This window comes from Oryzias latipes, chromosome 15, assembly GCF_002234675.1.
Source record: "Oryzias latipes chromosome 15, ASM223467v1".
Classification (NCBI taxonomy): domain Eukaryota; kingdom Metazoa; phylum Chordata; class Actinopteri; order Beloniformes; family Adrianichthyidae; genus Oryzias; species Oryzias latipes.
The window spans coordinates 4,279,543-4,302,651 of NC_019873.2; the positions used below are offsets into that span (position 1 = coordinate 4,279,543).

General features: G+C 38.9%; 1 protein-coding gene across 20 annotated transcripts in view; it reads right to left on the minus strand.

The window, feature by feature from the left end:
• LOC101166243 (collagen alpha-1(XIII) chain) overlaps positions 1–23,109 on the minus strand; it is a 141,625-nt gene that overhangs the window by 105,691 nt on the left and 12,825 nt on the right. For all 20 annotated transcript variants that reach the window (XM_023962974.1, XM_023962971.1, XM_023962970.1 and 17 more), the window contains exon 2: positions 21,295–21,364. In XM_023962974.1, the coding sequence (XP_023818742.1) occupies positions 21,295–21,364 (70 nt within the window). The remainder of the gene's footprint in view (positions 1–21,294; positions 21,365–23,109) is intronic.

Genomic DNA, 23,109 nt, shown 5'->3' on the forward strand with positions numbered 1-23,109 from the left:
ATGTGTCAAATAGGCTATGTTCTATACAGTTGTATTCCTAAATCATCAAATACTCGTGCGACCTTACAAGCACTTGTCACACCATCCTAATCCCATCAGTCTCACATGCAGCAGCAATCACTCATCGTCAGTTCTCCATCTGCAGCTTCAGCTGCACCAACTGTAATAAAAATGCTGAACTTAATCCAGTGAGAACAAAACAGAAAGTGGTCCATCCATCTTCAACTGCTTGGTTCTGTGTGAGGTCATTGGGGGTTGCTGGGGCCTATCCTAGTGACTTCAGGCCAAAGGTGTATCTGGACAGTTCTCCACAGCCGATCACATGGCCTTAGCTAGTAGGGCTGTAACAAATATCCAAATACAAGACCACCTGCAATCTGTTCCCAATAAGAGTATGAATATTTGAGCATTCACAATGAGTAATTATTGCTTTACAAAGTAAATAGTCGGTGAAGCTTCTCAATTTCAAAGTACAAGTATTGAGTGTTTTTCATATCTGAAAAAAAACCTGAAGTTCAGTTTATTGAAGTAAATTCATATGATTTTAAATCTATAAGAAATATATTACAAAATTAATCAATAGACTAGAATAAAGAAATAATAGAAAAATAGTATATAAAAAATTTGATTAGTTTGAATTAAGGAATATTCACAAATCCTTGTGATCTTTTTCCTCTAAACATCAAAAGAAGTCATTTTATACAACATGTGTGTTGGAAACACTGTTTCCAGTTTAAGTGACAGCCTCTGCTTTGGAGTCATCTATGAACCTCTGAAGCACGCTTTTTGGACTGTGAGGGGAAACCGGAAAACCCATGCATGCATGAGGAGAACATGACAAACTCCACACAGGAAAGTCAGACCCAGGAAGCTCTGACCACTGTGCCACCGTGCAGCTGGATTAATTTTTTTTTTTATTTGAATTTTCATTCATCCAACAAAAAAAACACACATGTAGCAACCATTCAGACATGTTTACATTAAATGGTAAGTATCCTGGTTCAATTTGTGAATCGTGGATCTTGATTCTTAAGTTGAATCGGATCACCACCGAAGTAACGATCCACAGCCGTAACTGTACTGCTCGTTCTATAAAAATCTTTAATTGTGTTCTTCAGTGTGTTTATTTATTCCTTTGATGAAGCACCACGATCCATCAAAGATATTCAATGCGACATAAGTCCACTCATCTTCATGACTGGAAAGAAGAACTGAGAAGAATTACATTCTTATTTTACAGTATGTCTGCCCCTATATTAATGCCTAAAGTCCCCCATGACAACATTTTTTTAATAAAAAGGTTCCCAAGAGGCGAGCTGGTGATCAGAAAGAGACCTGCTGCGGGATGGGGAGCCAGCTAACTCAGCCCTCTTGAATTTTGTTATATTTTACTTATTTTCATGGAGGCAATAATAAAAAAGGTCCCCTGATTTTATTCTTGTTTTTATTTTTACCCTCTCTGGTCATTGCGGGACAGCAAGCCTTCAAACTCGATCAGCGAGGGAACACAAATGCAGAGAACACATTTGGGACTTTAACTTTAATTTTAAATACAGAAATACAAACCGAGCTAACATTCAATGTTGTGAGAGAGTTTGGGCGATACACAGTTTAGTTCCTGTGACAGCACGGGAGAGACGTGGCTTCAGGACCCCGGTTGTTCTTTTAGGGGGGGTGTGGGAGGGTGCATGAGCAGCATTCTCGCGCTCGCTCTCTACAGATTAGTCTCAGTCACTGCCTCCTGCTGAGTTGATGCTGACACAAGGTAAACAATAAGAACAACACACGCTTTTCCAAGGTTTCTCCTTGCAGACACACAAACCCACACACACACACACACAGTCATCCCCCACCACACAAAGTGGAAATCCTCAAACATAATGGTTGCTCAAAACCCTGAGTCAAAGCACACACAGAGTATATACTCTTTTGGGGTCTCAAAACATCAGATTTTCTTAATAAACTTGGAACTGCAGCAGTTTCAATAATAAAAACTCAACCATGAATAAACATGTTTAATGCTGTGAGGCCCTCAGGTACTTAGAGCAGACGATGGAGTCATTTGATTTGATTTATTCTTATTTTAAGCATTAATTGGAGTCAAAACAATATGAAGTGGTGCTGTTAGGATTTATGTGAGGAATGGGTGGAACCATTCCTCACATACCACCACAGCTCTAAACTTTTTGCCTAAAACATTTGCCTGAGTTCACCTGCTCAGTAAACAAGGTTAGGATGCTTGGCTAACAGTTAGATGACCAAACCAAATGTCCACTGATCCTGCCTTCCCCCGTCACGCTGCTTCAGCAGGCCATCTCACCTTAAGAAAAACAATGAAATAAATCCCGCTCTCCCGCTCCCCTTCAATGAGCACAAAACCCACTCTCATTTCACAGCTGGGGAAGTCATTGTGCACACACGCATGGTGTCATCATCTACCTCTGCTCACAAACACCATAAGACAGCCCGGGGGTGGGGCCCTGACCTCTGACCCCTCTGGATAAGAGCTTTGCTAAGTACAGATCCCTGGAGACAGGACATCACTTCACTTCCAATTAGTACATGTCAGAGAGTCTCTAAGCTCAGAGAGTGGCACTCTGAGAACAGGAAACAAGAAACTTCCCATCCCACCAACTCTGCACTTTGTGAAATGCAACAGTGTGTGTGTGTCTTCCCTCAATGTAATCAATGCTGAAAATAACCAAATCGAAACTGGTACACAACCGTTTCACAACCGGGGAGTCTGCAAGAATAAACAGAATTATATAGACCATACTTTTAGTTAGACGTATTCAGTGATCGGCAACCTAACTAAAAAGATTGACAGAAATCTCCAGACAATACCTGTGGCACGTCACATTTAAAAACAGATTGTGTGCTTGTGTCGTCATTTGCCAACAAAACATTCACATAGAAAAAAATCGATTTGGTGTGAATATTGCGTGACCTAGCAGATCATAATCAGACACATGTTTATATGTTCACCTTTCTTTTGGAACCAAACAGGAACCAAACAATTGAAGGGGGGGGGGGGGGGGTCTACTGTAAGACTCTCACATCTCTAGTCCAGTCTGTTCAGGTTCTGGTGAACCCTTAGTGGTTATGCTGACGTCTTATTTATTTCTGTAAAAGGTTGAGATCAAAAGCTTTAAGTTAATAAATATGTCCATAAAGATGAAGGTATAAGCATTGCTATCAGTTTTGTTGACAACCACACTGCAGACTAAACCAAGTCAATAGGATTGATAAAACAACTAACACTTTAAAATTAGACTAACAAGGAAACACAGATTGAATCAACAGTTAAACTATGTTCACATCCCCCTTGGCAACGCACATTCAAGCAACCACTTCCAATGAAAAGACTATGTAAATGTGTAAAAAAGTGTTTCAGGCTTCGGTGTTAAAAAATTCTCATATATAGCTGCGTATATTTTTATGACCGATCTGAGACTCCAAGTACAAAATGTGCATTGAAAGTTAAACCAGGCGGAAGTCTGACCAATCAGGGACAAAGATTTGGTAGTGATGTATGGATGGCATCCCCTTAATTCATGGAAGTGATAATTGTTGGACAATTCATCATGACGGAGATATTTATAATTGAGGTTTTGTGCCCGGGTGGAATAACACCAGATCCTTCATTTACTGGGGTAGAGCTGTGGAAAAAAAAAGGCTGGAGCACAACTTGTGAGATTGCCACCGCTTCCACATGTCATACCCAGCCTTTCCTAGCTGTGGGTGGTGGAGATGCGCTAGTATCAGGAGGCAACAGTCCAGTGTCAACACCTTGTGCTAAATGTTCAAGAACCTGCGATTAACCTTTTCTTGACTTCACAGCGAGGATGATGATTCACTGATGGCAAATTCTTTCATTAGATTTTTTAACTTTTTGTCTACTAATCTTTGATGGCCTGCGATCTACCCACACGTCCATCGACGTAATGAGCACCCCTGGTGTGACCCGTCAAAGGGTTATGGTATGTCAAAGAGCATGTTGTATGTAGGTGTCAACAGCGACGTCTCCAGTGTTAAAGGGTTCACAAAAATCCAATAGCTTAACAGTTTCGACATGATGCCGTGTTTTCGTACAATTGAGTCACACGAAGCTCCAGGTGTGTAGAAAAATGATTATGGAAAAGACATTGATCCAGCAAAATGAGTTCTCAAATGCAACACAAAACTTCACCTAAGCTTTTAGTTTGTTCAGCACTCCTGACAAAGAAAACAAAAGGAAAGACTTTTGAGGAGGCACATGAAGAGCTTATTGGAGGTGATTTTTCAGCTGCTGAAGGATTGATATGTCCTTTTCTGTGAAAAGAGCCTCAATGACCTCTCCCTCTTCATCCACTCCTGGATCAAATATGTCTTGCAGGGTGTCACATAAAGATGCAACCTGAGATCCGCAACGGAGCTCATTCACTTCTCACCTTTTTGCAATAAAATGATCCAGTAATGGTGGGTTTCACTGCTCCTGAACTCTTCTGGTAAAGCCATTGAGCTCCTGCTGCATTTCTCAACTCACCTCGGAGACCCGACGTACTAACGTCTTTACAAGACAACAAGGAGCAAGTAGTACGTATGTGGGCGTACAGCACATTCTTTAGCTACTGAGAAGAATCTCAGGCACTTTGGATCCATGTCCAGTTTCACACATTAAAGACCCATTTGAAGGGGAATGATTTGTTTGCTTTAAAAGAAATATTTTCATCTGAGAAGCAACCAGGAAGGAACATTTCTGTTTTTTCTGTGCTTTTCGTGAGGAAAACTCAGCTGCCATTAATCTTAACTGTTTGTTTTCTCTGCATCATTAACTCAAAGAAGGAGAGACGTCCAAGCTCTTTCCTTCCCGTCTCTCATCCAAGACACACTTCCAGGTTTTTTCAGAAAAATACAGAAATGTTACACATCCGCTTTTATAGTGTTATGATAGTGATGCAAAACACTTGTACGTTTGCACTAATATACTACTAACAATAATGCATAAAAATTTAATTTGATTTGATTTAAAGAGGACATAATGAAAAGAAGGCAGGAATTTATTTTTTTATATGTTGCACACAATGGCTGCTGGTTGTGTCCGTAACATTTTCAGCATCTACAAAAGCAGCTATACGAGATCAGATGTCAAAGTAGGAGCAGAATGTGTGGAGCCTGTAAGGAATGAAGAAAAAAAAAACAGTTCTATCTTCCCTTTTCACAGCGATGAAAACGTAACGCTTTTCAACAGTTTTGCATCGTAACAAGATCATTTCTGTGTTGTGGAAGCCAGGTCTTCAGATCTAAAAAGTCAAAAGGAAAATAATGTTCAAAATAAAAGTAAAAAAAAGACAAACAATGAAAAATAAAGCATACAGGGTGAAAGAAAAAGCTAATTCCACAATGCTGAATGTGACGGACTCTTTAAAATGAACAATATTAGGGGGAAAAAGTTATTTGGTAATTCCCTCACTATATCGCAGGTTCACCTTTTCCAGTCTCACTCTTCCTTTGATTTTTTTTTCACAGGAAACTCTGTTCTGCGTCCTGATTGGCTGTAGACCTTGTCAATCAATCTCACTTGTGCATGTCTCCTGTACAGAAAGCATTCAGTTTGCTACATCTATATAAATCCTCGATTGCGATCAGATCTTTTTTTTCATTCCAAACTGGACTTTTTGTTGATGAAGGTTTGAACTTTGAGAGTTAATACGGTAGAGAAAAGTGTGAAAATGTTCGCGTCTGTCTGAGAAAAGTGCAGAAAGTGGGGAGTGAGGAGTTTTACAGCCTTGGAAGTTTACAGATTTCATCCACCCCAGTCTATTTATGGGGCCAAAGTCCTACAATGAATGAGAGATAACTGTATTAAGTCATTTCCCCTCTGAGGGAATACAGTTTTTTTTAATTCTATTGTAGTTTAAAACAAATAACATTAATTAACAAAGATCTATTCTGTTTATGCTGGTTAAACGGTGATTGTGGTCTTTGCATCTTTTGCATGGCAGCTCTGCTGCTTTTTATTTAAAATAAAGGTTTGAAGTAGAAAGTCTGGAATTCATTTTAGTAAAGATATTAAGAAGTCACAACCCACAAATAAATATAAACAAATGTGTCTGTGGTGAGTTACAGCTAAGTATCTCGTGTAAAAACAAAGGTTTCTGTTGTGTTGCTTTCTAAATTATTACCTGCTCTTCCTCTAATTCTCTGCATAAGAGATCCCAAAGAAGGATGCTGATAAAGTAGGGGTTTAGAGTAAAATTAGTTCTATACAAGAAAAATAATCTAATCCCACCACTTAATTGTCAAAGTTGTCAAAAATCTTGTGGAATAAGGGCTTCTTTTGAAATCTTAATCCCAGCAAAGTTGGAGTTTGGTCCAACCCGAAGACAGACTGGACAAAACTGAGCTGTATATCCAACATGAAGGGTAAGCACTCCGGAGGTACAGCAGAAGCCTTTAGCAGGGTCACATCTGGAAAAGTCTGCTTCATTATAAAAGCAGCATGAAGCCAGGCAGTAGAGTCACATTTACCATTTGTCGCTTTGATTTTTTATTGAAACATATTAAAGGAGACTTTTCTGTAACACTGCAACAAAAGAGCAGCTAGCACCGTCAGGCTTAAGGTGTGCATACTGTAGTAAACTGTGTGCAAGAAAAGTCATAACCAAGAAAAAACAATAATGCCTTAATCATTAGTGCAAGAAGAAGTCACAACAGTAAATTAGTGCTGCACTGTAAAGTGTATTTTACACGGAAGTGTTAAAATGCACCAATCTGATTCTCAATTGTTATTATTTAGTCATTTAGATGTGATTTTAGGACCAGATTCTGGTGTGAAGTGCTTATTTTCCTCAGCTGCATTCTCCATCCTTTGGTCCTTTTTCTGGCTTTGGACCCAGAGTCTGCCTTTGAATTCATATATGTTGTCTGTTTTTTTTTATTTTGGATCTGAATGACATCTTTGGACTTTTCAACTTCCACCTGAGTCAGTTATTGGATAATCACTAGTCCCAGGCTCCTACCACTCTTCTTCAGGACGGGTCCTGTTTACTTCTGCTCCTCCTACATCCCCTTCTGTGGTATTCTGGGAGTAAGAACATCACGGCAGATCCTCTGCCTGCCATTGTTTCCCTCTCTGTCACCTGCCTGTAGTAGCTCCTCACCTTGTCGGACCTCTCCTCAGTTCTGCATCCCCACTGTTGTCATTATCCCTCTGTTTTGTTTAGTCAGTCTCCTTTAGGATTCTATTCTGAACCACAGGAACCAGAACTTGACTAGTTCCTCATCCATGTCATCACTGAGCTTTGACAGACTACAGTCACATATACAAGAATGTTGCTGCACGGCGACCTAAATGCAAGTTTATAAGCAAAATCGGCAGGTTTTTACACGCTGCACAGCAGCTGCAGAGATTTTAACAGAAATGTTAAGAGTAAACGGCAACTAGACACATTTTTGACATTGGTCTGTGGCCGCCCAGGGACATTTGTAGGTCATCAGGAAGGCAGCAGTGGGATAATTGACTGATAGGAGTGTCTCCAAGTCCCCCAAAATTTTCTGATGATTGGCCAATTTCGGACTGCCACCTTCAGGCCAACACCCTGCCCCTGTGCTGCTGCTGTCCCACTGCTACCGTCCGATTGTTAGACATCGTATGGTAGCAGCGCAGACACTATACGTAGGCTGTTGACATGGATCGGGGGCCATGATATCAAATTTGATTAGTTGGCCATTAGTTGGAGGCCGCTTCTCATGAAGATAATTGTATTACTCTAATATTCTGCACATAAACATTCTAATGCTGGTTTGGGTTCTTGACTTCAAACTAAAGTAGCAAGAAAAGAAAATTCACCTAATGTGGTCCAGGATCTGCTCACATCATCTAAGTTAACATTTACACCAATTTGACGTGATTGTACCATTACTGAATTATTAGCCACTTAGAAAAATCCCTTTTATTGTCAGATGCTTAGTAAATGTAGCAGCAGAATGAATGAGTATCGCTTTCCTTTTAAAAACAGACATACGATATTCTATTACAATTCCTGACTATATCTCAGCAATAGAATTCTCTGTGCAAACCTAATTTCCTTTTTTCTTTGAAATCACATGTTGGAAGCATCTCTTTTTGATTGTAGATTGTATGATCTCTTATTACAACCAAACTCTGAAGGTGGTATGAAACTTTTCACAAAGGAACTCCTGCATGAACGTGAAAAAGAAAAGAAGAGTTAAATTCCCGTCCTGGAAATGCCTTTGAAGTGTACTGTTGTTGGCTGGTAGCCCAGTTCTGATCACTCAAGAGTCTCCTCGCCACAGGTTTGCTAAATCGCAGGGATACCTACAGGATGTCCGAATCCGAGCGATAAATGTCTCCCTGAGCGTATGCCAATCTGAGAAGTTCTTTGGGTGTGCATTTTGGTTTTTCTTTGTGGACATCAAATGCTGTCTAACCTTCTGTTATGATGGAGACCAACCTCAGCTGTATGCTGGTCTCAGAGAAAGGTAAATGACATTGTTCAGTCACACCTACAATTACAATTCTATTCAATTCAGATTGGTTCTTTATGAAGCGGCGGTACAAGGATTGAAGTGGTCTGAAGGTGCACCACGAAAGGCAACTAACATCAAGTCCAGCGATAAAGTTGAGTTATTATTTAACCTTTTAAATTAGGAAAGCCCCACTGACACAATGTTGCAAACCTTCTCAGGTTTATTATTCACATGGAGATGAATTAAACAGTTTAAAATGTGACAAAGGAGGTGTTAGAAGTGTAGCTTAAACAAGCAGACTTTCCACAGTGACACCTAGGAAACGTTAGTAATCAGCACAGTTAAGAAATATTCCAATACATTAAGGTAAATGTCCATACAAGCCCAACAGCAGGTGAGTCTGCGCTGAAGGTAAAAACCCTGAATGCCATAAATGACTTTGCTGTAGATTTCAGCACCATCTGGGAAAGAACTTTGCAGAGCAGGAGAAAAACATGCCACTAGCAAATAAACTGAGCTGCACATGTAAGAGGCTTTTGATCCAATGCAAACACATGATGATTTGTATTCACATATTTCATTCTGCAGAGCAACACTTTAGCAACCACTTCATTTTAACTTTTAAAAGCTCAGCGTTTGCCAAGGAATTGGTTCAGCAGGCACCAATAGCTTTATGTTTTGAATTGTTTCTGTCTTCTAAATAAATAATGTGTACAGTCTAAATGCAGCCCACAATTGCTTTGACTCACAGTGCTGACTACAATATATTAATTGATTAAGAAAAGACCAATGCTATCATTAGATTACAGAGAAGTTAAACTACCAAATTTTCTGAAGTAGAAGTCGTTTTCTTTCTCATAGTTTTGTGATTTTTTAAAAATTAAATAGACTCATATGTTCATTATGTTCCCCTAACAACCAGTTGCTCTTTAGTGGTTGTTTTCCAACACTAGAGGGCACTGTAGGTATGTGTATCAGTATTTGCTCCTGACCGCAAAGCAGCAGAAGAAGAAGAAGATGAAGGGCTTTCCAAAACAAACAGAATAATATAGAGCTTTGCAATGTGTGACATGCTGAGGAGCTGGAGTACTGAAGCTTGTCAAGTTAAATACACAATTTTACAGTTAATTGACAAAATAACAAGAAAGTAATAGCAGTTTTTTTTAGGATATTCTACGTCTCATCTGAGGGACGAGGCAGATGAAAAATTACAAAACAGGATAAGATTTGGGCAGTCGCAAAGAAAAAAAATCTATATTCCATAGATGCACTGGAAACATAAACATGAATGTTTTCATGTGTAAAAACTACAAAACAAAGACAATTATTTATTGCTTTTTTAGCAACTTAAAAAAATACCAGAATAAGGGAAAATGGTTTGAAATGACAAGCAGCTGAAAAGGAAAACAGTTTTGTTCTGAGTAGAAATTTAGATTCACCAATTATGAGGCACGTTTTAGGAGTGTTGGAGGAAACCGCAGAAAACCTACACATGAAGGAGGAGAACGTGCAAACTCCATACAGGAAGCAAGAAGGTCCCAGCAGGGATAACATAGGAACTTCAGGTAAACATTTTCAATGTTTATTTTAACTGAGGCAAAGCTTAAGAGCTGAAGCACATTCTCTATTAATAATGAAGCAAAAAAAATAAAAATAATAATGTATGTAGCTTGATGGTTAAAATGTGCCTCTTTTCTATAATTTCTTTTCAAGTATCCCTCGTGCTATCCTATGGGGTCCAGATGACCCCCCCCCCCCCCCTTACATTGACGTGTTCTCCCTACCATGACAAAGGTGGATAAAGGTGGAAAGATTTCATGTAATCCATGGACACCAGTGAAGATCACAAATCATTGAAGAAAAAAGGTTCAGAGCACTGTCTAGTGGGTCTAGATGACCCTACTCCCAATGTTAAAGTGCCTAAGATAGCAAAAGGGTAAATAAAAAACTATACAGTGTGGCACAATTTAGAGCCCTGAATTTTGAAAGCAACTCGGACACCATGCTCACTACTTTTTTTTTTATTGACGTCACGAAGTTAAAATCTAACTGATTTGAGCGTTTTGCGGCTATAATTTATGAGTCCACTGTCTTCTGAAGATAAAAAAAGGTTGATGGTTTATTGAAAAAAACAAATTTAAATGCATTTTTTTTTTTTGGTAAAAATTGTTCCGACGCAATCCATTGTGTTCTATATTCGTCAATCTAGTGAGCATTGATGCACACTGGTTTTTCGCAGAGACTTCTGGGAAAGTTCTAGGGCACTCCATTTTGGAATTGTAGATTCAGACAGCTCGACAAAATGGCGAACGCATTATATTGTGCACTTTATAGTGAGTAGTAAAGGAATTCAGATACAACCTTAATTAAAATTATTGATGATTCTAAGAACACAGTAGTTTTTTTGCTTGTTCTTTTGCCTTACAATTGATGAGGCATTAAGTGCCATTAGATTTGTGAAAGTGTGACGATGAGCAAATCTAATAAACTAAGCTGAGCTGGCTGTTTTTTTTTTTTTTTTAGAATGATGGCACAAAAACTCTATGAGAGCCAATAGGCCAGAATAACTTTTTATCCATCGAAATAAAGAATTTCAAACTGAATTTAAATGTAAAAAGTATTGTCAAATTGTATACTTAATTTAAAAATAAACTTTTCATGCTGCTCTGACATTCTTACAGGTTTGGCTGAACTACTGGCAGCTGCCCTGTAAACGTATCACAAACAAAGCAAGGCGATCTGCTGTGTGTTCTTCCGTCAGCACACATGTCAAGGTGAACTTGAGCTTCTTAAATAACCGGCTCCTACCCCATGTCAGCTGTGCATATAAGAGGAAGTGGCTTGTTTAGACAGGGGATTGTCACGTTTTTCTCTGCTGCACCATATTTGTCATAAAAGAATTCAACAAGGAATTACAAACATTAAGACTCTGAATTACCTGAAAAATATGGCACAGATCTCAGATGATATCAAAATGAAAATGTTTTTCCCTTTTCAAAAAGAAAACATGTCAATAAACTCATCCTATGGAATATTAAATGAAGACAGGAGAATGGTACAACTATAAATACAGCGAATAAACATGTCAATGAATGAAAAGACTTCTGTTACTTGTTATTAGCTTTATGCTGTGTGGTAGTTACACTCAATAGACTAAAAATAAATCTTAATTTAAATTGCTTAAATGACTGAAGAATGATAGACTAGCTATTCTGGAAGATGACCTCATACCTAATTTAAGCAGTCTCATTCAGTACTCTTTTAGTATTTTAGTAGACTTCTTGTCCGATGAGCATTTCCAACACAATGACAGTTGGTCAGGCATAAAGTGGCTCTATGAATTCAAAAATTACTCACTAGAAAACAACTCTGGCCTTGGGAGATTTAGGTCGCGGCATTCCATCACAGGCCCTAAAAGCTGTGTGAAAACAGTAACAGGAGGTTCTAAAATAATGACAATATGAACATGCAGGTCAATAAAAATAGAGAGTAAATAAATCCACTAAAACCTTCATAACATTTGGTTGCCACGTGTCCTGCTTGTCAAGTTGCATTTGTGTTAGGGTATGTTCACACCAGGCTGTTATCCATATTAACCCTTGTGCTATCCTAGGCACTTTAACATCGGGAGTGGGGTCATCTAGACCCACTAGACAGTGCTCTGAACCTTTTTTCTTCAATGATTTGTGATCCTCACTGGTGTCCATGGATTACATGAAATCTTTCCACCTTTATCCACCTTTGTCATGGTAGGGAGAACACGGCAATGTAAGGGGGGGGGTCATCTAAGATAGCACAAGGGTTAAAGAACGCCTTCTTTCTCTTTTGCTTTTTGATACTAGCGCATTTCTGCCACCTACAGTTGGAAAAGGCTTGGTGTAAAAGCCAAAGCGGTTCAAATCTGGTGAATCTTCCTCCAGGCTTTTTTTTTTCACACCTCTATTTTGCTACATGAAAGACTTATTGTTGCATAATTCTAGCCGGACAAAAGCCTCAATTATTAATTTCTCCCCAACGGTCAAATTTGAAATGAATGGCACTTAAGTGCATTAAAACGGATGCCATCCCTGATTAGTCAGAGTTCAACTGGTTTAACATTCAACACGCGTTTAATGGGCATCTGTAAAGTGATGGGAGCCCAAAAACTGTCTTAGGAAATTGCGTAGCCATGAGGTAGCACAAGAGTTTTGAAAGCGGAAGCAATTACTTGCGTTTGCGTAAACTTTCCATTGAAAGTGTCGCTTCACCCTTGTGCTATCTTAGATGACCCCACCCTTACATTGACGTGTTCTCTCTACCATGACAAAGGTGGATAAAGGTGGAAAGATTTCATGTAATCCATGGACACCAGTGAAGATCACAAATCATTGAAGAAAAAAGGTTCAGAGCACTGTCTAGTGGGTCTAGATGACCCAACTCCCAATGTTAACATGCCAAGGATAGCACAAGGGTTACGCAAGCGGTGCTGAGAGCGGTGTGAACGTAGCTTCATTTTCAGCATCCCCTCTTTCACTGGGATGTTTAAAGATTGTTCCTTCCCTTGTCCATCTGTGTTACCATCTTGCAGGTAAACAATCTCAGGGTTGAAAATACCAGCCCTACATTGGCAAACTCTAATGTTGTCATTCATGACAAAAGTATTTCACCTGTGCATCCTATCAAACCCTCAGAACATCAGGCAAGCGTTCCAATTTAACAAACCTTCAGGATCACAAATCAACACCAAAGGCTTATTGACCTTTTTACCAGACTTATTTATTCTCTTTTGCTTAGTTGACTCTTAGATTTCTTTTGCTATCCTTCATGCTAACAACTGGACCACACAACTTTAAGTGTGTTTTTCTCAGAAAAAACTGTTTGTCTTTTTTGCTCCTTTGCCCTCTTTGAAATGCAAGTATTGTTTATGTTGGGATGAAGCTAAAATATTTTTGCCTGTGTATTTGTGCAGTCAGAAGTCACTGCATATTGTACACAGAATGTGCAATAATTTAAACTCACAAAGAACCACGGAAACACCGAAAGTCGCAGCGTTCTGTTTACCAGATGAGGACACAAACACTCCTGATGGGTTTTTTCCACAGGCCTCAATGAGAGCTGCACTGTAGCACTTTGGTGGGTTTCCATGGTAACTGAATCTGTAAACCCAACCTGCTCACCAGCAGGTGTCTTCAACAAACCTTCTGATGAACTTTGAGTAACTGTCACATTGTTTCCTTCGCTCATTTATACACTTGATATCAAAGCACGTTCCTTTTGCAGAGGTTTACATGACACATAAATAGCAGTTCGATATTAAGAGACTTTTTACAAGCAAAGGACTTTGATGCGAGTTTGTTACCAAACAGCATCTCAACAATAACATGCACACTAACCTTTATGATCTAGCAACTCGTGGACAACAGCTGTACAACAGTCCGCATTTGCCTGGACAACACTGATCCTGAGGTTATAAATCATTCTGAACAGTAAGAATGACATTACTTTTTATCATTTTTAGTTAGGCTTTGTGAGTTTTTTCATCAATTTGTAGAAAGCAAAACTAATTGCGTGAACAGTTTAAATAATCTCAAAACGTTATTGTACATGTCCACTTCTGTCTGTTTTAAAGACGTCTCTGGACATTTAAAGTTTAGCTTCTCCTTCTCATCAAGCCATATTCTGAGTTCCAATAAGAAAAAGTGTCTTGTTTGTCTTCTGATTGTTTCCTTTAGAAGTCGCCGAAGTAGTAAATCACGCCAAAGTGAGTCATCCATCTTGTTTTAACCCTCTTCTCTGCGTTGGTAGTGCTTACACTAACCCCCACCTCATGTCCTCCTTCTCTACATCTATGAACCTCATGAGCCTTCTTTCCTGGTGGCTCCAACCTTTTCTCAACATCTTCCTTGTTCTTTCTCTCAATGTGTCCAAAGCATCTCCATCTGCCTCCCTGCCTTCATCTCTAGAACATCTACCATGATCTCTGATGTCCTCGTTCCTAAACCGATCCATTCTGGTCACTCCCAAAAAGAAGCTCAAAGTCTTCATCTCTGCCACCTCCAGCTCTGCCTCCTGTCTCTGCATTAAACCAACAGAATGTCTGCTCCCACCACAGCCTTCTTCACCATTCCTCTCATTCTTGAGGACTCTCCTTAGTCACACGTCACAACTGAAACCTCCCTCCACCTGTTCCAACCTGCTTGCACATAATTCTTCAAATCTTTCCTACACTCTCTGTTGTTTTGGACTGTCTTGACCCAAAGTCCATAAAGTCCTCCACCTTCTTCACCTCTGCTCCCTGTAACCTCACTCTTCCTCATAAGTTCTTCTCATTTACAATTAGGAATTGAATTCCTTTTCTTTTCCAAGCAAACCACCTCTCTTGTTGTCCCTCCACCTGCTTCCTGATCTCACTACAGATCACCATGTTATCTAATAGGAACTGACAGAAGAGACAATATTTCTTTCATTTTAGATTTCTTCAGTAGCTGCTCTTTAGTACAAGCACAGAATTATTCGACATGTATGTTCCTGCAAATATTAACTGAAAGAAAGAGGGTCGATTACAGAACCAAGTGGTATGCCATGACTGATACATATCAGGAAGACAGTCCATGACAGACCATTGGTCTAGTCCAGGGGTGGGCAAACTGCGTTCCATAAAACAATTTAATCTGGCCCGCCAAACTGAAATAAATGATATTGATGATTCTTTTTAAAGTTTGATTTTTCCTGTTATTCTAGTGTCTCTCCATGGAACTCCACTATCAATTTGTTGAGCCTTGCTTAGGTGCAGAAAATTATTCTCCATTCATGAAGTGTTGGAAGATTTGTTGTTTTTCTCACGTTCATGTGGGTTTTCCAAGTCGCAGAGTCATTTTTACAATCACTCCAACACTCCATGACGCAGGATTTTTCTAATTTTGCAGTTTTTTCCTGTGGGACCTCAACTCATTGGTGCAACTGGCTCTAAAATGAGAACAAAAGACACAGTTTTGAAATAAAAACTCCAAAATGTTCTGTTTTTAAGTGTTTTATTAAGTTTTAATACAAACCAAATAAAGCATGTTTTTGTTCAGATTTCATGTAATTTCTTTCTTTTATAAAGTGGATTACTAAAATACTCCATGCATCTGCTTGTAGTCTGTCCCTTTTGTCAAATTTGAGAACCCTTTGTGGCTCACATGTTAAAAAGTTTGCCCAGCCCTGGTCTAGACTGTAGAAAGATGTTGGTGATGAATACTTCTAATATCTCTAAACTGAAATCTGGTTTTAGAAAAGAATTCTAAATAGAATGATGTGAAATATATTTAACCCTTTCACCATTTGTTTAAATGTCGCCAACAACATCTAATCAACACACTTTCTTTGACATACTACTAAAGTAAAGCTTTGCATGACTTAATCAGCAGATTCATGTTGATCTCGTAAACATTTCACTACTGTAAAGTGTTGCATATCGGCGGCTGTTTTTTTCCACTTCAGTATCTGCTGGAATTACGTTAATTGAGTAAACAGTTAAATAGTAGTCGAAAGAATGTAAACAATTAAAGGGTTAAATGACCAGAATTCTGTTAAAAACAGAAATGGACTGATGTAGATGAAATTAGCATGAATTATTAAGCAACTAGATAGATTTTGGCTTAAACTGGCACATAATTTAAAAAAAGAATTTTAAACTGAACACTTGTTGGGTGCTTATAACAGGTAAAATGTAGTTTTACACACAGACAGGAGGTACGTATGACCCAGACTGGAGTGAGTCAGGCTGCTCCAGCTGTCTGATTGTACCAGCTTAGTTTTTTCTATTACCGCTAAGCATAAAAAGCTCATCTGACTTCAGCCCAACAGGATCATGTGGCTATCAGTAATGCATCAATAGTCTGGCGGTTGATGCCACCTCTTCCATGTGCACAATTCCTCTCCATCCACATATTTTTAGGCTTATCTCTGGGTTTCACACGCAGGATAAACATTCGAAAGACAACAGACTCTGCGGCACCATTGATGTCTAAAGTGTGCAACATTTAGAGTGTCCACTTATAGCAACTGACGTAGTTCCCTTTTTACAGGCTGACCCCCAAACATGCCATGCTCAGAATAAAGCTCTGTGTCCTTCAGGTAAACGGTGTGCAACTAGGTTCAGTTATAGGTTTTAGCCTTAATATCCAACATGTACATCTTTATCAAACTTGTTTACTAACTTTGTTTACTAACTTGGACACTAGGGCTGCATGATATGAATAAAAATCGCGTTATGTGATATTAGTGATCAATATTTCTATAACGATAACACTTGAGGTATATAAACAAATAGCAAAACAACCAAAAACATCATTCCCATTTTAAAAATGACACTCCAAATCATCCTCGTCGACTTAGGACACAGACATCTAACATAAAAGAGCTCCATCTGATTGGTCAACAACGTCAAGGCGTCCATCCGATTGGTCAACAACGTCAAGGCGTCCATCCGATTGGTCAAATGCAGAAATGGATGTATTTGATTCATTAAATACTTCAAGGCGCCATAAGATTGTTTTAAGGTAACCATTTATTGCAATTTTCGAAGTCTTTTGCGATAAGCGTATTGCACAGCTTGATATTGCGATAACGATGAATTTGCGATGTATTGTGCAGGGTTATTGGATACCATTTTCCATTGTCCAATTTTTTTATTTTTTTTTTACATTTAGTCCTCCAAAATTAGGTTATTGCACAAAGTTTAGGCATTGATAATCCCATAGGAGATGCCTATTAAAAATGTGTCAAACCAACTCAACGCAAAGTTTTCCACATTCAGACATTTGGCTGGTGTAAATAATAAACAGCTCTGCAGCCATTTGGACCCAATATTCAAACATGTAATCAGTGCTGAGTGACAAGCACCAGATGGACACCAGGCACGCTCTGACAGCATTTGGGCACCAATACATCCCATAATTCACTGCAGCCTGGCCGAAGCCTGACAAGGTGACAAGAGTTGATCAATTCTAATCAAATCTATCATCATAGCTATTCTTTCATAAATTTCAGAGTGGAAGGTGACAGCGTTTGGACATCACATTGACCCCTCTATGACCTCTGGAGGGATTTTGTAGTTTTCTACATTTACCTCATGTTCAGCTTTAGAAAAGTAATAAAACAAAACGATGTTTCAGAATATCCCTGATATGTTAGTCAGAAAACAAGTTTGACAAAGAAAGAGGAATTGATCATTTAATTTTTTTTTTACACCAAAACGCACAAATTCTATAGCTAAATATGTTTTTGACTGTATAATACTTTTAGGGGTCATTTTATATTTTCTTCAGAACACCAGAGAAATTCGCAAAAAAAAAGGTATGCCCTAGGTTTTGTAGTATTCTCGAAAAATGTAAAAGAAAAACCTTCCAACCTGAGTATCGAGTGAGGAACTTTAATGAAATGTTTTGTGCTTTTCTTTAACTGTATTGACTGTAAGATTGTTCACTTCTCAGAGAAGCTGATTGAACAAGACAAGGCAATGAATAAATACTAGCTAATGTGTAAAAAATAACACTGATGTAAGTTTAAAGCAATTATAAAAATGTTTCCAAAAAACATTTCAGTTCTCTACCAAGACAGTTGCAGATGTATTCCTTATCAATACTGAATAATGAAGTCAGCTGGACAGTTGCCTGCAGGAAATAAATTATTTTTCCCGTGAATTTATTGTTTTTGATTTAATTTCTTAATAATTGGGAAATAAAACTGCTTTGTCTAGTTTTAAAATGAGCTTCACTCACATTGTTGCTATTTGGTCTCATCCTAAACAGGTTTTAAAGGGTGGCAGACTATCGCCCCTATCAAAAGGGGCCAAACAGAAAATTACAGGAAGCTGCAAAAGTGACAGACCATCTGGACACTTAAGAGTTGAAAGGCATCCACACCTGCAGCTGAAGAGTCTGCTGTGAAACAGCATGCAAGCCGCCACCTTAACAAGCCTTCCCACAAGCGCTTACCAGCATGTTAAAACACTAACATCTTACTGACAGCACCAGTTAGCACTAATGTGTGGTGACCAGCACCTCCCCCTGTTCTCACACAGCTTCCAATACAGCAGGGACTTTTCTGTGTGCATCACGCCGTAGACGGTTCAAAGTGCTGAAAGAGATGGGAATCTTAGTAAACTCTGCCTCATTTTTGTTACATCATAAAGTGCTCCCAATTAAATATAAATTATTCTTCAGATCAAGTTGTCGTGACAGAAAAGTGCATCCCTGCATCAAAAAAATAGGAACGATTAGTTTTTAGTGATGTTAGAAATGAAAACAAAAACGTGTATTACTAAAACAATTAATGAATAATAATTACATGTTGTAATTATACAATAATAGGGAAATAATTTACTATTAAAATTTGATTATGATGTCCTTTTTTCATGTATTTAAAAAAAATCAGCTGTAAAGTTGTCCTAAAAATGTATAAAATGAATGTTCTTTGTCTACAATATGGAAATGTGGTGTGTGAACTGGTCAGATCTGATCCTACTATCAAGGTTCCTTTCATGTGGTGGGCTGATTCCATGAAACACTAACAAAAAGATGAATTGCACCTTTGCACAAGTCCTACAAATAATTGCTGTAAACTTTATGCTAAAAAGGTTAAAAGACACCAAGTAACTAAGTTACATTCCACAACAAAAAGGACTGGAGTTATGGTTTACTAAGCTTTGAAGTAGGCCTGGGCGAAAAATCGATCAAATGAATTAATTTGAATTTTTTGTCACGGGCGATTTAAAAAAGAACTAAATCGAGTTTTTGTGTAATGGCACATTTTTGACTCTCCAGAGCTTCCGTAGCGTTAGTTTCACACAGCGGTATGGCGAGCGACAAACAACAACATCATGGCACACACGAAACAGCAAGCAACAGCATGGCTAACAGTGAGAGTGGGAAAGAATAAAATCATCTGTTGTTTGGAACTGGAATGAGTTTACTGCCACAGACGTGGAGGAAGAGCCCCCCCCCACATGCTGCAACATTTGCCTACATTTGCATGCGCACCCCCAACACTTGTGCACGCTCTCACTCAGTCTCGTGTGGCACTCGCTTTTTCCTCTTACACATACAGCGTGCTGACACACATACACATAGTCATTCTACTACACCTATATAGTTCATTAGTTAGATAATTAGTTGTTACTGTTATTTGTTAATAAAGAATACTGCGTTGTTATTATGAATTGTATTCATTTGCGCCGGAGGATTTTGTGTTTGGCGGCGACGGGGCGGGGGCAGTGTTCTTGTGGGACACAAAAAAATGCGACTTCTCTACACCCAAAAAATGATTCAAGCCCCTCTTTCATGTAACACAATTACATTCTGTTTTTTTTACTTAAATATATTCATTTTAAAATTATGTATCTACATTTAATTGACCTAACATAAAATGTATTAATAGTTTCACCTATAAACTCCAGTTATCCAAAATAAATGAGTTCAAGTAAGGGGGCATGCTGTGCGCATGTTGAATGCTGTTTTCCTGTTTCTCTTTATTTATTCTTTTTATAGTATCTTCTGACATTTTTCGGCTACAATTTTTCACCTTATTTTGACCATTCAACTATTAAAATGTTCACCTCTTTTGTCTATTGTCTGCTATGACTTTTGGTCCTTCAAATCCTTCGACTTTTCGTAGAGAGAAAACTTTTGTTCGTGTTTTTCCACGTAAAAAATCGTACTGTGGCTTGGAATCGTTTCAACTCAGTTTCTCCCAATCAGGTTAAACACGACAAACCTCATTTATAGAGAAAATGATTCTATGTCATTATACTGACGAATGCAAGTTGCCACAAAGGTGTTAGCTCAGTAGATTAGTCATTGGGATTTGCATGCAGAGGTTCGAGACCGGCTAAAGACTGGCGTCAGATGATATTTTGTGTCTTGCCTTTCTTGATCAAATTGAGTTCGACTAACTCAATTATATTTCATTACATGGAAGAGTTTTCTTTGAAGTGGGGCTACTCATATTTATTGGATGGAAATCCTGCCCACAATTAAATTGAGTTCATCCAATGAGTTATTTTTTTGAGTGTAGTACCGATAGCAGAACCGTTGAGGTCAGATCTTAGGTATACTGCGGCCTTGAAGAATGTAGCCCCAGGGCTCGTTCAATACCGGGGCTCGGTACCCATTCATAGGAAAGGGGCACGGTGGACAACAATCACCGAAGCGGTCGCTTTGCATATAGCCAGAGACATGGTACCCATATATACCGTGGAGAAGACAGGGTTTATTAATTTAATTAAAACCTTAGACCATCCTTTAGAAAATGGTGCTACTTTCAAGGTGAACGTTTGTCTCCTTTTAGTCTAGACTACAAAGTGTGACATAAAACACAGCTGGGACTTTGATTCCAAGAGTGTGTTCATTTATTTATTATTCATCCCAGAAACGGGGGATACATCTGTCTTGTGTTTGATTAAATAAAAGCAAAATTTGCTTGAAGTTTTCTGCCGTTTGTACTTATTGCTTTCCTTAAGTGGGGGGGGGGGGGGGGGGGGGGCAGAAAAAAATCGAATTAAAGAAAATAAAATCTGAGATTTTATTTTTAGGCCAAATTGCCCAGCATTACTTTGAAGAAAGCTCCAGGTTTTCTAAATGTCTAAACTTACGCCATGAAGAAGAGGCTGAGAGTCATTCCAATATTTATAACAGAGCTTGGATAAAAACCCAACAAGATGCTGCTTGGATTCAGAGTCCAAGTACTGCAAACTAGAACAGGAAGTCAAGCTAGCAGACACAAATGATTCGATCTCCCAAAAATGAGAGAGGCAGCAACGGAGACGAGGGATGATTGAGTGAGTTTAGCTCTGGAACTTACCGGGGGGACACAGGCACCCATAGGGAGCTTCCCTCACCGCCCGGGTCTTCGCCAATCGAACTGCAAGTTTCTGTAAAGACAGGAACAGAGTATTGTCAGAACATTCTTTGTACCTTAATGCACCCGACCGACCAAACTGAAATGTCGTGTGCCAATTTCTAATTCCAACTAAAGAGATTTTTGAGATAAAATCTACACCAGCGTTAAAGAATAACTGTAAAGGCCCTCATCAAGATTTTCATTGGGAATCCTTTTGGTTTCCTTGTGGTAATATTGTCTGTTATAAAAATAATCTTTTTGCAAGATGATTAAGGGAAATGTGTTTTTCAGGAGTTCTTCCTTTTGTTTTGTTTTTCATTGTATCAAAGTGTGCCAGCTAACCTCGTCAATATAACAAGCTTGCATATCATTTGACCCTGAGCAGAACACAAAACCATCCAAGTACATTCTTCAAAGCATAGCAGTTAGTCCCTTTGGTGGTGGTTCCTCGTAAAGGAATGGCAGCGGAGCTGTTTAGAAGCCATCAACAGGTGCTGAATGGGATGTTATTAAGGCACTCTCATTCTAAGCACTGCTCTGGTATTCTGGGTAAAGCATGCGCCCTCAGTGTGTCCAATAAACCCAAACTGAGAAGATAGCTTAGGTTGAAACTTAGGGTCATTAGAAGAATATGAAAGGCATTTGTCTGCTTCCTTTTTCAAAGAATGAATGTACAAGAAGAGCACATCTAAAGGCTTGGTCACAACTGTCCTTACGGGTTGGTATAGGATATACAGTCATGTAGCGGTGAGGCTATAAATAGTTGACGGTAGATCCTCCCAAACGTGTCAAAGGTGTCGAGCTTATGAATGCTTTTTTGAAAAGCGTCTGGCAGAGAATTTGACGCACCTCAAAAGAGAGGCAGCAGATGTGAATGAAATGCACAAATCCCATTGAATGTGAATGTAGCAAAAGGCTTTACTAACGACTAGAGTAAAGGAGTAAAGGCACCATACGAAAAGCATCACCCATATGTCATAAGTGCATAGAAATAAAAGAAAAAACAACACTTACCACATGCACAAAAACCATGCATTCCATTTTTAACAAGCCTTAAGGGAACTGCAAGTCATACCTGCGGCCCCTAAGATGCAGTCGCTCCTCCCCACGACCCTCTACCGACCTGGACACCTTAAAAACCTACAGCACGGATCAACCCCTGTACTGTTGCTATACTTTAAAGCAGGCCACTAAAAAGTGACAGCTATGTATATTTCTTATGGTGCAGAAATGCAAAGTTCCTTTTCTAAGACCCTGCGACCATTTGGACTCATGAGAAAATTAGCAAATCAGAATATTTTGAAAAGTACTGAGCTGAAAGTCTGAGTTTCACAGACAAGCTCACACGGTGTTAGATGATCCCACAAGCTTTTTTTTTAAGTGTGCGGATGTCAGACGAGGCTTTAAAGCTGAGGAGAAAACATGTGGAGACTTTGAGAAGAACCAAAAATAAATAGATGTGTTTTCTTTCTTAAGTGTGCAGACAGCAAAGAAAACTACTCTCTAAAGACTACCATTACCTCAAAATAACATCAGATTCCAAAGTGAAGTGCTTTCATCATTCAAAAGTGCAAAATCAGTTGCAGGAGTCCACTTTCACCAAATTCCCTCTGCCTGCTTTACTATTCATAAGCACTGGAAGGAATTTATGTGGTTGATACCGGCGGGCCCCACTCACAACTGGAAAAGTCTTCAGCACCATTAACCAAAGCGCCATGTATCCGCTCTCCACCTCGCTCGCTAAACTTCAGCTGGAAGGCAGAAAACTTAAATAGG